The 13,992-nt window shown below is 43.6% G+C and overlaps 1 protein-coding gene across 1 annotated transcript; it reads right to left on the bottom strand.

Moving 5' to 3' along the window:
• Positions 1–5,231: 5,231 nt before the first annotated feature.
• Positions 5,232–13,731, bottom strand: C3H2orf72 (chromosome 3 C2orf72 homolog). Its single transcript, XM_083177453.1, has 3 exons — positions 13,080–13,731; positions 10,410–10,493; positions 5,232–5,790 (listed from the first exon to the last, which is right to left on the bottom strand). The coding sequence occupies exons 1-3, from the start codon at positions 13,729–13,731 to the stop codon at positions 5,711–5,713; spliced, it is 816 nt and encodes a 271-aa protein (XP_083033579.1). The 3' UTR covers positions 5,232–5,710.
• Positions 13,732–13,992: the final 261 nt, after the last annotated feature.

Raw genomic sequence — 13,992 nt, 5'->3', positions numbered from 1 at the left:
GCGAGTTATGTCATCAAACCAGAGAGAAATGAGAGCAGTGGCAAGAGCGCTAGAGTGTTTTCAAGATTCCATCAAAGATACCCACGTGAGGATAAGATCGGACAACATGACAGTTGTGGCTTATGTCAATCGTCAGGGAGGGACGAGAAGCGTAAGATTATGGGAAGAGATCTCCAGTATCATACCATGGGCAGAAGCAAACCTAAGCTCAATATCTGCGTTACACGTCCCAGGGAAGGACAACAAGTTGGCAGATTTTCTAAGCAGAAAGCGAGTTGTTCCGGGCGAATGGGAACTGAATCAGGAGGTTTTCCTGGAAGTCACGAAGAGGTTCGGATATCCGCAGATAGATTTAATGGCGACAAGCCACAACAGGAAGGTGAAATCGCTTCATGTCCAGAAGACAAGTACTGGGGACAGAAGGTGTGGATACGTTTGTCCAGAATTGGAGATTCAGTCTCGGATATGTGTTCCCACCGTTCCCGATGATTGCACGAATACTGAAGAAGATCAGGGAAGAAAGAGTCACAGTGATTGTTGTAATTCCTTTTTGGCCAAGGCGAAGTTGGTTCCCAACAGTACTAAGAATGTCAACCGGACATCATTGGAGACTGCCTCTCCTTCCCAATCTCCTTCAGCAGGGCCCATTGCTACATCCAGACCCTAAATTTGACGGCGTGGTTGTTGAACGGGCGATGTTAGTTAAAAAGGGTTTGTCTCATCAGGTGGCGCAATTCCTTTTGAAAGCAAGGAAAGATGTATCATCAAGAATCTACTATAGAACATGGAACAAATTTACTGAGTGGGCCAAGTCATATCCAGAAGATATACGCTTCAGTGTCCCGTGTGTACTACAGTTCCTATATGAAGGCTTGTCGAAGGGTCTGGCGACATCGACGTTAAGAGTACAAATCTCAGCCTTATCCGTCTTATTGGACATAAGATTGTCCGAAGATCCTCTTGTAAAAAAATTTGGCCAAGCACTGAAAAGACAGCGTCCCAGAATTAAGGAACCCATAGCTCCATGGGACCTGAACCTTATTCTGAACGCCATGATGACAACACCGTCTGAACCTTTGGAAGAGGCACATATGAAATTAGTGACATGGAAGGTGGTCTTCCTCACAGCGGTCACATCTGCCCGTAGGGTCAGTGAATTGCAGGCTCTTTGGGCAGAACAACCTTACCTCAATATTCTTCATGACAGAGTATTGTTAAGAACAAATCCCAGTTTTCTTCCTAAGGTTGTTTCCAATGTTAATATAAATCAAGAAATTATTCTTCCAGCCTTTTTTCCGGACCCAAAAACAGAGGAAGAAAGGAGAATGCACATGCTCGATATGCCTAGGGCAATTTCCTTATACTTGAAAAGATCAGAAGAAATACGCAAGACCAAACAATTATTTGTTCTACATTCAGGGTCAAGAAAGGGCGAAGCAGCTTCCAAAATCACTATAGCCCGCTGGATTACGGAAGCAATAACATTCGTGTATAAAGAAGGAGGCCTGGAAATTCCGAAGGAGCTGAGGGCACACTCTACCAGGGCCATATCTACTTCTTGGGCGAATAGAGCAAATCTCTCAGCAAAGGACATCTGTGCCGCTGCCACATGGAACTTCATTCATACCTTTGCAAAGCACTACAATGTAAATGTATCTCCTACCCATTTGGGGAAGGTGGTGCTGCAGCATGCTGTTTTGTGAGCTATTCAAAATATATATATTAAGCATCACCCTGACTATGTCTTTATTGAGTCCCCCCCCTGTTTTTATGCTTTGGTACATCCCAGAGTAATGGCTGCCATGGAGAGTGAGGAAGAAAGGATTCAATTATACTTACGATAATTCCGTTTCTTCTGAACTTCTCCATGGCAGCCTACGGTTTCCCTCCCTGTCTGTGGTATTAATAGTAGAGACACTCAAAAGACTGGAGAGGAAGGGGAGGAGGCAGAGATATACCCTAGGTGGGAGGAGTTACAAGTCTACCTGTCTAAACCTGGAGAGAGAGGGAATAACCCAGAGTAATGGCTGCCATGGAGAAGTTCAGAAGAAACGGAATTATCGTAAGTATAATTGAATCCTATTATAGCCAAAGTGGGTGGTCCTGGTTGAAAAAAGTCCTGTCTAATATGAGAAGAGGAGGGATTAACCCAGAGTGATGGCTGGATCGTAGAAGAAATATCTTTATTGGAAACTATTCATGCATTACGTATAAGACCTGGATATCTCTATTAAAGAACTGTGTATATTTTATCAGATACTCAATTTTATTGTAAAATACCATTGTTTTCTACAGTGTTCATTATATCTTTGAAAACCTTAAATAAAAAGTATAAAAAAAAAAAAACTACAATCCTTTTTTACAATTAATTTAAGTAAATAGTGACCTCATTGATCAGAAGTTAAGAGTGTAAAATAGTACTCCATTTATGTTCAGGAGTACATATCTGTTCCAATACATAACACTTATGTTACTATCTCCATTCCTTACATATGCTTAAATATTAGGGGGACATTTACTAAAATGGGATTTCTATTTCACTATATCCCTATAGATTGTAAGCTTGCAGCAGGGCCCTCTAACCCCCAAGTCTGTCTGTTACCCAGTTTGTTTTATCACTGTCTACTATTGTAAAGCGCAACCGAATCTGCTGCGCTATATAAGAAACTGTAAATAAATAAATAAAATAAATGGGATGTTGTTATAGGCAACCAATCAGATACTATCTATCATCTTCTAGAAGGTTCCAAATAAATAAGAAGTAGCAGCATCTCATGCAAAATAGAACTACCATCTTTGGAACCCCCCCCCCCCCCCCTTAGTTGGAATTAATATTATTATTTATTAACAGTTTCTTTTATAGCGCACACATATTCCGCAGCGCTTTACAGAGAATATTTGACCATTCACATCAGTCCCTGCCCCAGTGGAGCTCACAATCTATATTCCCTACCACATGTACATGCACACACAGACAATCTAGGGTTAATTGTGTTGGGAGCCAATTAGCCTACCAGTATATTTTTGGAATGTGGCAGCAATTCATACCCATTCAATCTTAATTACGGCCAGCTACCCCGTATCGTCCATTTAATCAGTTAAATGTGGCTGATATGCAGTATTTCTGTATGGTAAACTCAGCTCAATTAGAATGTACGAAGTACACCATTGATAGAACTCAGCCATAGCGTTCTACCTGATCAGCAAATTTACTATTATTTGTACTGCTGAATTCGTCCATTAATTCTGCAGAACATACACATGGAAAGTGCAACATTTGCCATCCGTATTTTGCTGAAGCCTGCACGGTAGAAATAAATAAATGTAAACACCCCACTCCACGAGTATAACCAGCCTCTGGGAACCACAAATCCCAGCATACAGGGCATTAATGGGCCCGCTGAGACATGTCGTCTCACTACAGAACCAATACCCCAAAATGCACTCACACACATAATGAAGTATAACTTTATTCCGCACAATCCATACATAATTACTTGTCTTGACCAAGTAGTATCGATCCACTTGTCCTGTAGAATCCCATATGTACTTGGGAAAAAAAAACAAAAAAATTATACTCACCACTTCCGGTGTAGATCCCGTACTCTCTGCTGCAAAGTAGGCAATCCATGGGTTAAAAATAAAAAACCGCAAACACCCAGCTCCAGCAGACACTGTGGAGCTGCTTGCATACACAAGTAGCTCCTCCCAGAGAATGAGGGAAATCCCATCAGTCACTGGGATTTCCCTCAGCCTATCAGGAGTGTGCTCCAAGGTAGCTTTACATTAAGAGAGGGTGAGAACTCAGCAAAAAAAAAAAAAAGGAACCACCTAATCCTTCAAAAATTTAATCATCACCTCTACTCTAGAAGAGAAAGTTACTCCAGTGCAATCTCCAAGTCATGTCTGCTGAGATACAAGTTTTACAACAGGTTTTATTGCTCTCTGAACAAAAAACAGCTACTGAACGATTGCCATACATAACCTTTATTTGCAGAGGTTGAATCACACCCACTCACATGACCTTTGTATGACTAAAAGTGTAACTCAAACATAGGACTAGTTTGCTAGCCCTTCAAGATACTAAATATAAAACAAATGAATATATAGAAAAAGGATCTAGTGAGGTGTGTAAACAAGCGACCTTGGTAAGACGGTAGTCAGCCCTCTATAAATTGGAAAAGAGACAACGATAAATTAACATGAAAGGGGGCTAAGAAGTTCTCTCCTTTTTGGGACCTTGGATTTATTCTAAGTTTGAGTCATGTGACCCATTAAAAATCAGATTAATGAATCCGAATGGCATTTGGTTTTTAATAAAACAATTTCTTTCTAATCATTCTGCTCACAATATTATATATTTTGTTGGATTATATGCACTAATGTGACATGTGGAATTGGCAAAATAGAAATTATGTGCAGTTTTAATGACATTTTCTCATTGGGACTTATTCAAGCTTTTTACCTAATTAAAAGAGGTATATGTATATAGTGCTACAATTGGATAGATATATATATATATATATATATATATATATATATATATATATATATATATATATATATATATATATATATATACACACACATATACATACACACACTTCTGAATAAGATGGAACCAAATATTAACCAGAGAAATGTGTTGAGTTATTTATTCACCACTGGGACACTTGAGAGTCTATCCAATACTGGGACCTCTATTCCCAGGAGAGATATCAGATCAGCCTACCTATTGAGGACCTTGCTCATAGATGTGCAGCACCATCCTGAATCACCTTGGCTCCAACTGAGAAAGTTTCCCGTGCTATTGCCGTGGGACTAAAGCACAATCGGATTGGATCAAGCCGTTTATTTTCAGGAACTGGTGATAACTAGATGAAAAAGGCCCTAGTTGAAAAAGGCCCTAGTTCTGAGACAAAATTAATCTAGTGGTCTTCTTTTCCCCTTACATATTGATTTTAATAATATTTATGATAATTCATATGAATTTTCAATGTTGATAATACATTTTATAAATTGAGAAAACAGTCTTTTTTTTTTTCAGTCTGTGCTGGTATATCCTGGTCTCCTTTCATAAAATAAAAGAAGGTGTGGATCAAATGATTGTATATTACAACCTGGATTTTATTACTCTGTTTTTTTTAGTGTGACGAGGAGTAATAAAAATAAAAAATAAACAAAACACAAAACCCAGTGTTTGACTTTGAACACAAGAAGAAGATAGCACGTAACAGAATTGGAATGAACATTTATTTACATAGAATAGAAAGTTTGTCTTACAAATGTATAGTAACACCGAGAGAGAGCGGGAGGGGTGGGTTGCGTGTATTTCTTTTGCACGTGACATTCCTAATTCTGTCCATGAATCAGAAGTGTCACAGGTGGTCTATGAGTAAACGGATGGGTCATTACCCAGATACCATGGGCAGTATTCAATGCTTTGATGGCGAGCTAAGCCCGACTCGCTGCATTTGCGGCAAAACTTGGTTGGACCGTGAGGATGGCTTTTCCTCGCTGTACAAACCCCCCCTCACCGCCGCATTGAATACACCTCTATGAGTATTACATCTCGGTTCAGATTCATGGAGCTTCCCATATTGTGTTGTAATATTCAATGCTTTATAAGCCACCGTGAAGAAATACACATTCAGGCTAGACAATGGCAGTTCACAGTTAGGGATTAATTGCTACACACTCCTCACAGACTCTAGGCTTCAGTTATTGTCTCCACACAGTCTCCATTGGGAAATTGTAGGACAGTCAGGGCTGTTCCTTCCTCATGGTTCTCTGCAAACAGAAAGAACATAAATAAATATTGATGTAAATTTAAAAATTGTTCTCTTTGCCTATGGCACAGTATATAAAACAGTGTTCATTAACAATATATTTCAGAGTTTACACACAAAGGGCCTTATTCTGGTTAGGTCTGTGAAACGTACGTACGGTCCGTTTCACCGTACGTTTCCCATACGCTCGCGGTGAGCGAAAGTCCGCCCACAGACGGTCACAAACACAGACAATGGGGAGTGGCATACACTTGAGCGTACGCCACCGTGCACGGACAGATCTCCCTCTTAGATACCGATACCTGGCGTACATCAGAGTGTACGCCACCGTGTACGGATGGATGTTGTCCGTTTTCACACCGACAACTTCCGTATATCTGAGCGTACGCCACAGTGCACGGACGGGTCTCGCCTTTTTTCACTGGAAAACTCAGCCTGTGTCACCGATCGTGCGAGGGAGTGTACGTCCGTTGCATACCCTTCGCATATATGGGCCTGCAAATCTTGCCTTTGAACTATAATTAAGACAATTATTCTAACTGTTATTCAATAATTGTTTTCTATTACCTCAATTGTCTACCTTAATAAAGACCCTAATAAAACAACATTTTAGCCCTCATTACATGTATATTTATTATGTTCTAATGTTGCATTTTAATCACTATCTATGTGTCCCCACATTGGTTTCACTTTAAAAAAAAGTTATGTTGGTGTTACAGTGAAAAAGCTGACACATGTCGACTTCTGTGAATTGAGTGTCCTGCTTTTTAAAGTATACAAAAACACTTTCTGAATGGGTGTAGATCAGGCATGTCCAACGTTGGCCCTCCAGATGTAGTGAAACTACACATCCCAGCATGCTTTGCCACAGTTTTGCGATTAGAGAATGCTAAAACTATTGCAAAGCATGCTGGGATGTGTAGTTTCAAAACATCTGGAGGGCCAACGTTGGACATGCCTGGTGTAGATGGTTATAAAATAACTACCTTGACATATATAAGCAGGTCTTAGAATAAATCTTACCTAAAATTAAACCAACCTTTACATGTAGAGAAGTGTAGAAAGATATGCTTCCAATGTGTTTGAGGGCTGTGTGTGGCTTGCAGGTAGTGAAATAATGGTTTTCACTTAACCCCTTCCCGACATTGCCTTTTATGGTAATTTTTTTTTTTTTCCTCCTTGCGTTCAAATAAGCGTAACTTTTTTAATTTTCTATATAGACACATGAGGCTATATAGACACATGAGGGCTTTTTTTTTGCGGGACAAGTTGTACTTTTTAATGGTACCATTTACTATACCGTATAATATTCTGGGGAATCAGGAAATAATTCAATGTGGGGTAAAAAGAAAAAAAACGCAATTCCACAATTTTGCGCTGGTTACGTTTTTTTTGGAGTTCATAGTTCGTTTAAAATGATGGGTTATCTTTATTCTATGGGTCGTTACGATTCCGGTGATACCAAACTTATATAGTTTTCGTTATATTTTACCACTAAAAAAAAAAATAGAAAATGTTACGGTTTTTCGAATTTGCGTCGAGTCGCCATGTTCTGCGGCTTATAACTTTTTTATTTTTCCACCTACGGACCTGGATGAGGGCTCATTTTTTGCGGGCTGAAGTGTACTTTTTAATTAATACCATTATGGGATATGGGCGACTTTCTGATCTCTTTTAGCTATTTTTTTTTGGGTAGGCAATGCGACCAAAAAACGTAGTTTTGGCGTTGGGGATTATTTTCCGTTTACGCCTTTAACCGTGCGGGATAACTAATGTTATATTTTAATAGGAACGCGGCGATACCAAATATGTTTATTTTTTTTATTTTTTATTTATTTTTATTTGGGAAATGGGGAAAGGGGGGTGATTTGAACTTTTAATATTTTTTTATTTTTTTTTATTTTTAAACTTTTTTTTTTTTTTTTTTACTTTTACTACAAGGCCCCCTAGTGTACTTGACCACTAGGGGGCGCGATCGCCTGTACTAGGTTCAGCCATAGAGCTCTATGGCTGAACGTAGTGATTTTATGCACTTTCTATTACATCCTGCCTCAGGCAGGATATGATAGGTATGCAGACACGGCCAGCACAGGGGTCTACATTAGACCCCTGGCTACCATGGCAACCGATCGGCACCCTCCGATCTCGCTGCGGGGGGCCCCGATCGGCGCCGGAGGGGGGCGCCCCCCTCCGATCAGCTATTTAAGCACTGCGGTCGCTTTGCCCGCGGTGCTTAAAGGGTTAAACGGCCACGATCGGCGAACTCGCCGCTCGTGAGAGCAGGGACCTGGCTGTAATATACAGCCATTACCTGCTCTCTTTCAAGCCAGCTCACGTTGATTCCCCCGCAACCGACATATGACGTAAATGTACGTCATATGTCGGGAAGGGGTTAATAGCCTGCAGCATTGCTTATTACATTCAGGTGTATGTGTTTGAGTAGTAATCAGCGTTAATTAGCAGACCCAGGCGTCCGCTCTCATACAGTATCTCTAGGGGTGGTCTGGAGCTATCTTTGGCGTCCGCCTGTTTTTGGTCCAAAATGCAGGTGCGTTTGCCGATCGAGGTCGGCTGTGGCACTGTACATTTTGTGTGCATGTTTACGCCCAGTTTCCCTCATTATTCCGGCCGCTCCTCTAAAAACGCCCCCATGCCGCCCACAATGACCGTGTTCTTGCGGGCAGGTTTTTTCGCACGGAGAGACCCGTTCGTGAGCGGTGTGCGGTCGCCGCACCTGCGCATTGGGAAAGCTATGCATGCGCAGATGAAAAAAAACAAAAACAGATCCGCCCGTATACGGTCCCACCGTACCAAGCAGAATAAACCCCAAAGTGTATCCATATTACATATTCAGGAAGTATATTTAAACCATGAATTACTGTTAGGTCAGTAAAGCAATAAAGAAATTTCGGTACCTGTGGATTATCACGGCTCCCATCGCATGCCATATATAGTGGCATGCGATTGGATGCGATTTTTGCCGTTTTTTTTACAAAATTGCATGCGTTTTTAACAGAAAAGCATCCAAATGCAGTGAAATTAGTATGAAACATGTTCAATGGCCCCCAAATTTCATTTTTGAGGCTGTACCACCCCCACTATCAACGCGAACCCGAAGCGTGGCGAGCGCAGCGAGCCCGCGAGGGGCGGCGGTACGAATCCTACAACCTTTTCATACCCCCACTATCCACGTCGGCGTGGAGTTGAGAATAGAAAGTGTGGCGAGCGCAGCGAGCCTGAAGCTCGGCGTCCCATCGCGGGCTTCACAGGTGTCCGCGTCCCCTCAATGCATTTGCATGCTTTTCTGTTAAAAATCGCATGCAATTTTTTCCCATGCGATGGCCATCGTGGGAGCCGTGATACTCCACAAGTACCGAAATTTCTTAATATGGAATAAAAATCTAGTAGTTTAAGATTAAGGGCCAGATTTACCTCAATCTGCATTTTTTAAAGTGCATGTCATACTTCATTTTCACCTAAATTCACCCAAATTTAGAATGGGACTCTTGCTGGACACAGGTTTGTGGGGTTTCTGTTGCGAGTCCCAGCACTTACATCATTGAAGGATTTTTTTTTTGGGGGGGGGGGGGGGGGGGGAGGGGGGGTGAAGTATTATGGAGGAATCCTCAAGATCCATTTGAACTATTCCTAGAGACCAAGGAGATAGTATAAAGATGACTATCTGTATCAATAATCCATTGTAGGGTCTCATTTTGGGTGCAATTCAATTGTTTGTGCACCAGGGGGGTGGATATCTATACGAATAGGCACCCAATGGAGATATTGATTTGTTGCTCCATTTGGGTGTCCATTAGTACGGATGTGCCCAGAAGGTTAGAATTTCTAAATTCAAATCAGCTAAACCCACTAAATCAGTGTTTGGGCACCCAAATCTCAGACTTGGCACACATTTCTCCCTGCACCTTAAGAGGCTTATGAGGAAATGTGTCCCCTAGTGATAACTGCAGGGGAAACCAACTGAATCATTCCTTTGACAGCAAGATTAAACTTATGTCCTGAGAAAGGATTAACACACACAAAGTTCATTCGGGATATGGTCATTTGGTCTACAGCATGATGGTCGACAGTCATTAGTTGAAAGACAAACAGAGTGGCGAATAATAATTAGCGCTCAGTGTATAACCAAGAGAAGATAAAAAATGGGTTTTATATTCCTTTTTGAAAATATTCACATTCAGGGAAACGTCATTAGGTCGATTTGGGACAAGGTTGTCATGGGTCTAGGTCAACATAGGAAAATGTCGACATGGTTCTAGGTTGAAAGGTCATTACTTCGACAATGTCTAAAAGGTTGCCATGAGGTTTTTCAGTTTTTTGAGACACCATCTACTAGGGCATGGAGGGAGAATAAAATAGTGTACCGAGCACCGTGCCCGACTCATAGCAAGCGCATGAGAGGGGATGTGGTGCACTTGAAACTGTGTCCATGTCAACTGTGAAAAATCCCATGTCGATCTTTAGACATTGTCGAACTAATGACCTTTCGACCAAGAACCATGTTGACCTTTTCCCATGTCGACCTAATGACTGTCGACCATCATGCTGTAGGCCAAATGATCCCAACCCAGTTCATTCAGTAACGCTTCTATGCCATTATACCTTTCTGTAATGAGTCCTTCTGAGTCCACCTTCTCCATGAAAAGCATCTGGATTTAATTTTGGGCTTCTGTCTCATTTGTTCATCTGGACAGAAAAACAACATTTGGGTTCACTTGTATGTGCAAGGAATACCAAACAGCTGTAAAAAATGTAGAACAGCGTGGCTAAACCAAAGACTTAGCAGCTAAACTGCATTATGTTGGCTTCTTTGGCAGAAACAAACAAGAAAAAACCCCACAATGCACTCTATTTTTCTACACATTTTCTCAAATAGAGTTCCAAATAAATGAATGTATTCATAAGCCAGAGCTTCACATGTATTAGGCAGTGGCTACAAACAATGGCCCTTAGAAAGTTTCCCAAGCACTGGCAGATTACGGAGGCCCAGACCCTCACTAATCAAAGTTTGTGCTGGAATTATAATCTTTGCAAATGCTAAAATGAATTTAGGGTGAGTGATCCACTGTATGTTTCAATGGCCTCTTTATTGTAAATGCATGGTGTATGAGGCTTGCTATGGATATTTAGAAGTGTCTCAGCGTAAATATAAAATAATAATATTTGGTACTTGTGTATTATCTGGGCGCCCAACATAGTTTGATCGCATCGCATGCGATCCGATTGCATGTGATGCAATGTGACCAAATTGGACCCGATATTTAATTGTCCAGGCACCCTGATGGGTGATTACTATGTTAAATGCACCCCCATTGTTAACGCCACCCCCGCTATTAACACCCACCCGAAGTGTGTTGAGCGCACCGCGAGGGGTGGCGGTACGCGTCCTCCGACCTTTTCATACCCCCACTATCCACGTCAGCGTGGATTAGATCTTAGATAGTGTGGCGAGCGCAGCGAGCCCCGCGAGGGGACGCAGATTACTTCACATGGAATCCGCGCCCACTCGCCACGCTTCGAGCTCGGTGGCTCACCACACTATCTAAAATCAACTCCACGCCGACGTGTATAGTGGGGGTATGAAAAGGTCGGAGGACGCGTACCGCCGCCCCTCGCGGGCTCGCCACGCTTCGGGTGGGCGTTGATAGTGGGGGTGGCGTTAACAATGGGTATGCATTTAACATAGTAATCACCCATCAGGGTGCCTGTACAATTTAATATCGCATCACATGCCATTTGTAATGGCATGTGATGCAATATTTTACCGCACAGTGCGGGTCTGTGCGCCTGGAAATCGGGTCCCATCGCATACCTTAATTAGTGGTATGCGATGCGATGGGAGCCCAGATAATACACAAGTACCTAATATTTCAGTGGGCAGTAAGGCACAGATATTCATCTAGGAGTAGTGTTCCAAGACCTGTAGGCTTGAGCAGCTTGTGTGCTATACCGTCCTTACAGTTGGCTAATAAACTAATGTACTTCTAAAAAGGAAATATGTGTAACACATAACAGAAGTTCTACCATAAATAACTGATATCAGGTATTATTTCTCACTTGAGTCAACAGTGGGCCAGCCTTTGGCCTGGAGAGGGTGACAGATGGTGGTGAGTGTGTTAGGGGGTAGAGGGTGGCATGCTGACATGGGGGTGTTCGGGTGGGTAGAAGGTGGCAGGCAAGCAATGTGGGCATGTAAGGGGAGTATACTTGTCTAGGATGTCATAATTTAAGAAAGTTTGGGAACCACTGTGCTAAACTGGGGCAGACTTCCCTGAACCCACAGTATATCTACAAACTTCAGTGTATTAATATCCACTCCAGGTAGCGGAGCAGCAGGGCTGTAACTAGGATGGTGCAGAATGTGCCACCACAGTGTTGCAGAATAGGGGGTGCTATTGGTGGCATGTAAATTATCTGTTTTAATCACTTTCACTTGGGAGCTTCCTTCCTTTTTTAAAGGCCCGACATCTCTTGATTAGCTCAATGAATATGGTGCCTGACGGGAATGCAACAATTATGGGTTTGAATCCTTGGTATGGCAGTATATGGAAATGCATTATTTACTAAAGGGTACTGTAACTGAATTAAAAAATAAGCTCTCAAGTAAAGTGCATGAAGGGGATATAAATAGGATTTGTGTGTATGAATGGGGCATCGTACCCTGGGCTTTCTCCGGAAATTATGCTGTTATGCCATTCTCTTTCCTCACAAGGGCATGTGCTTTATGTCCCCCATCGGGAAAATGGGGAGGAATGCCTGTTCTCTTTCTGTAACAGGGCACCAAAAAGTATAGGCTCTGCTGAGCAGTGTGCAGAATAGTTAGGATTAATAGCACACAAGACCTTGAAGAACCTGGTAAATGTTTTTAACACCAGACAGGTACAGGTTTTGGAATGTAGTTTTACTGGAGTATAATTGCAGTATGGTTATGGGAATATACTTGCACAACTTGTATATAACACTACTTATCATGCAGTAATTGGAATGGTAGGTAGACTATAACACAGTACACGGCATAGAGGTAAAGATTTTGGACGAAGGTCCAAGACCAAACAGGGGATGCCGAGGGGCCCGAAGAGCTGTGACCACCCATACGCTAGAATTGGGGTGAAATAGTTGCCACTACAGAAACACAACAGCCCATCCGCTGTACCCTGCCAGAAGCACGGGTGAGGGCGATCCAACACCTGGGCAACTCTATCCGTGCACATGGGCAGAGCTGTCAGCACAGGGGAGCAGGGTACGTGTGGCAGATGCCCCCTCCCCGGGTACCTGCTGCTGCGGTCAGCGCCTCACACGCCAGCCTCTGGATCTCTCTCCGCGTCTCCTCATGCCCGGGCACCAGGGCTGCGGCTCGGACCTCGGAGCACGGACCGCCCCGTCCCTTTAGCTGGAACACAGACTGGAGCAGGGAGAGTAGGGACGGGACGGCGGTGCCCGGGGAAGGGATGTGCTCGGAGATCACCCCCGGGTTCTCCTCCGTCTTCCCTGCGGCATTATCCGGCCGCACGATCACCCCGATCACAGCGCACCCTCCGGCCATCCGCTTCCTCACATCCCGCAGGATCTCCCGCACCTGCAGCCTGGACCCCGGTAGCAGCAATGACTCCGGCCTGCAGAGGAAGAACACAAGCCCGAAAGCTAAAGTCCGGTCGGGGGCAGGCTTGGGGCTGACTGGCCGTATCACGTCTGTAGCCGGGGCTGCTCTCCCCTGACACGGGGAGACCGGTACGGGGCTTCCCTTACCCCGAAATAGGTCGGCTCCGTCCGCCAGCTCGGTGGGGAAGAGCTCCCGCAGGAAGCCCTCCAGCAGCGCCCGACTCTCCGCCCGGTCCCACAGCTCCCCGACCAGCAGGACCTGCTGCGGACCCCCGAGCCGCTCCAGCACCTCCCGGAAGCGGCTCTCCGTGCAGTCCCGAGCCATAGCCGTCACCATGGGAACATAACAGCAGCGCCCCTATACATGTGCTCGCAGGGTCACCGAGCCGTACACGTACCTAGTGCCCCCATACATAGCGCCCCGGCACTATCCAGTGTGGAGGAAGTTGCTATAACAATAATAATCACGTCCATGGAGTGCCGGCCCGTCACATCCCATAGGACACCCGAGAACACACCCACGTCTCAGTCACCGCCACACCTCCGGCACTCAACCGGCGTCTGTCTCCTCTCCTTCAAGTTCACC

The sequence above is a fragment of the Crinia signifera genome, chromosome 3, assembly GCF_055691185.1.
Source record: "Crinia signifera chromosome 3, ASM5569118v1, whole genome shotgun sequence".
In the NCBI taxonomy this organism is placed as follows: domain Eukaryota; kingdom Metazoa; phylum Chordata; class Amphibia; order Anura; family Myobatrachidae; genus Crinia; species Crinia signifera.
This window is presented reverse-complemented; position numbering and strand designations above follow the sequence as displayed.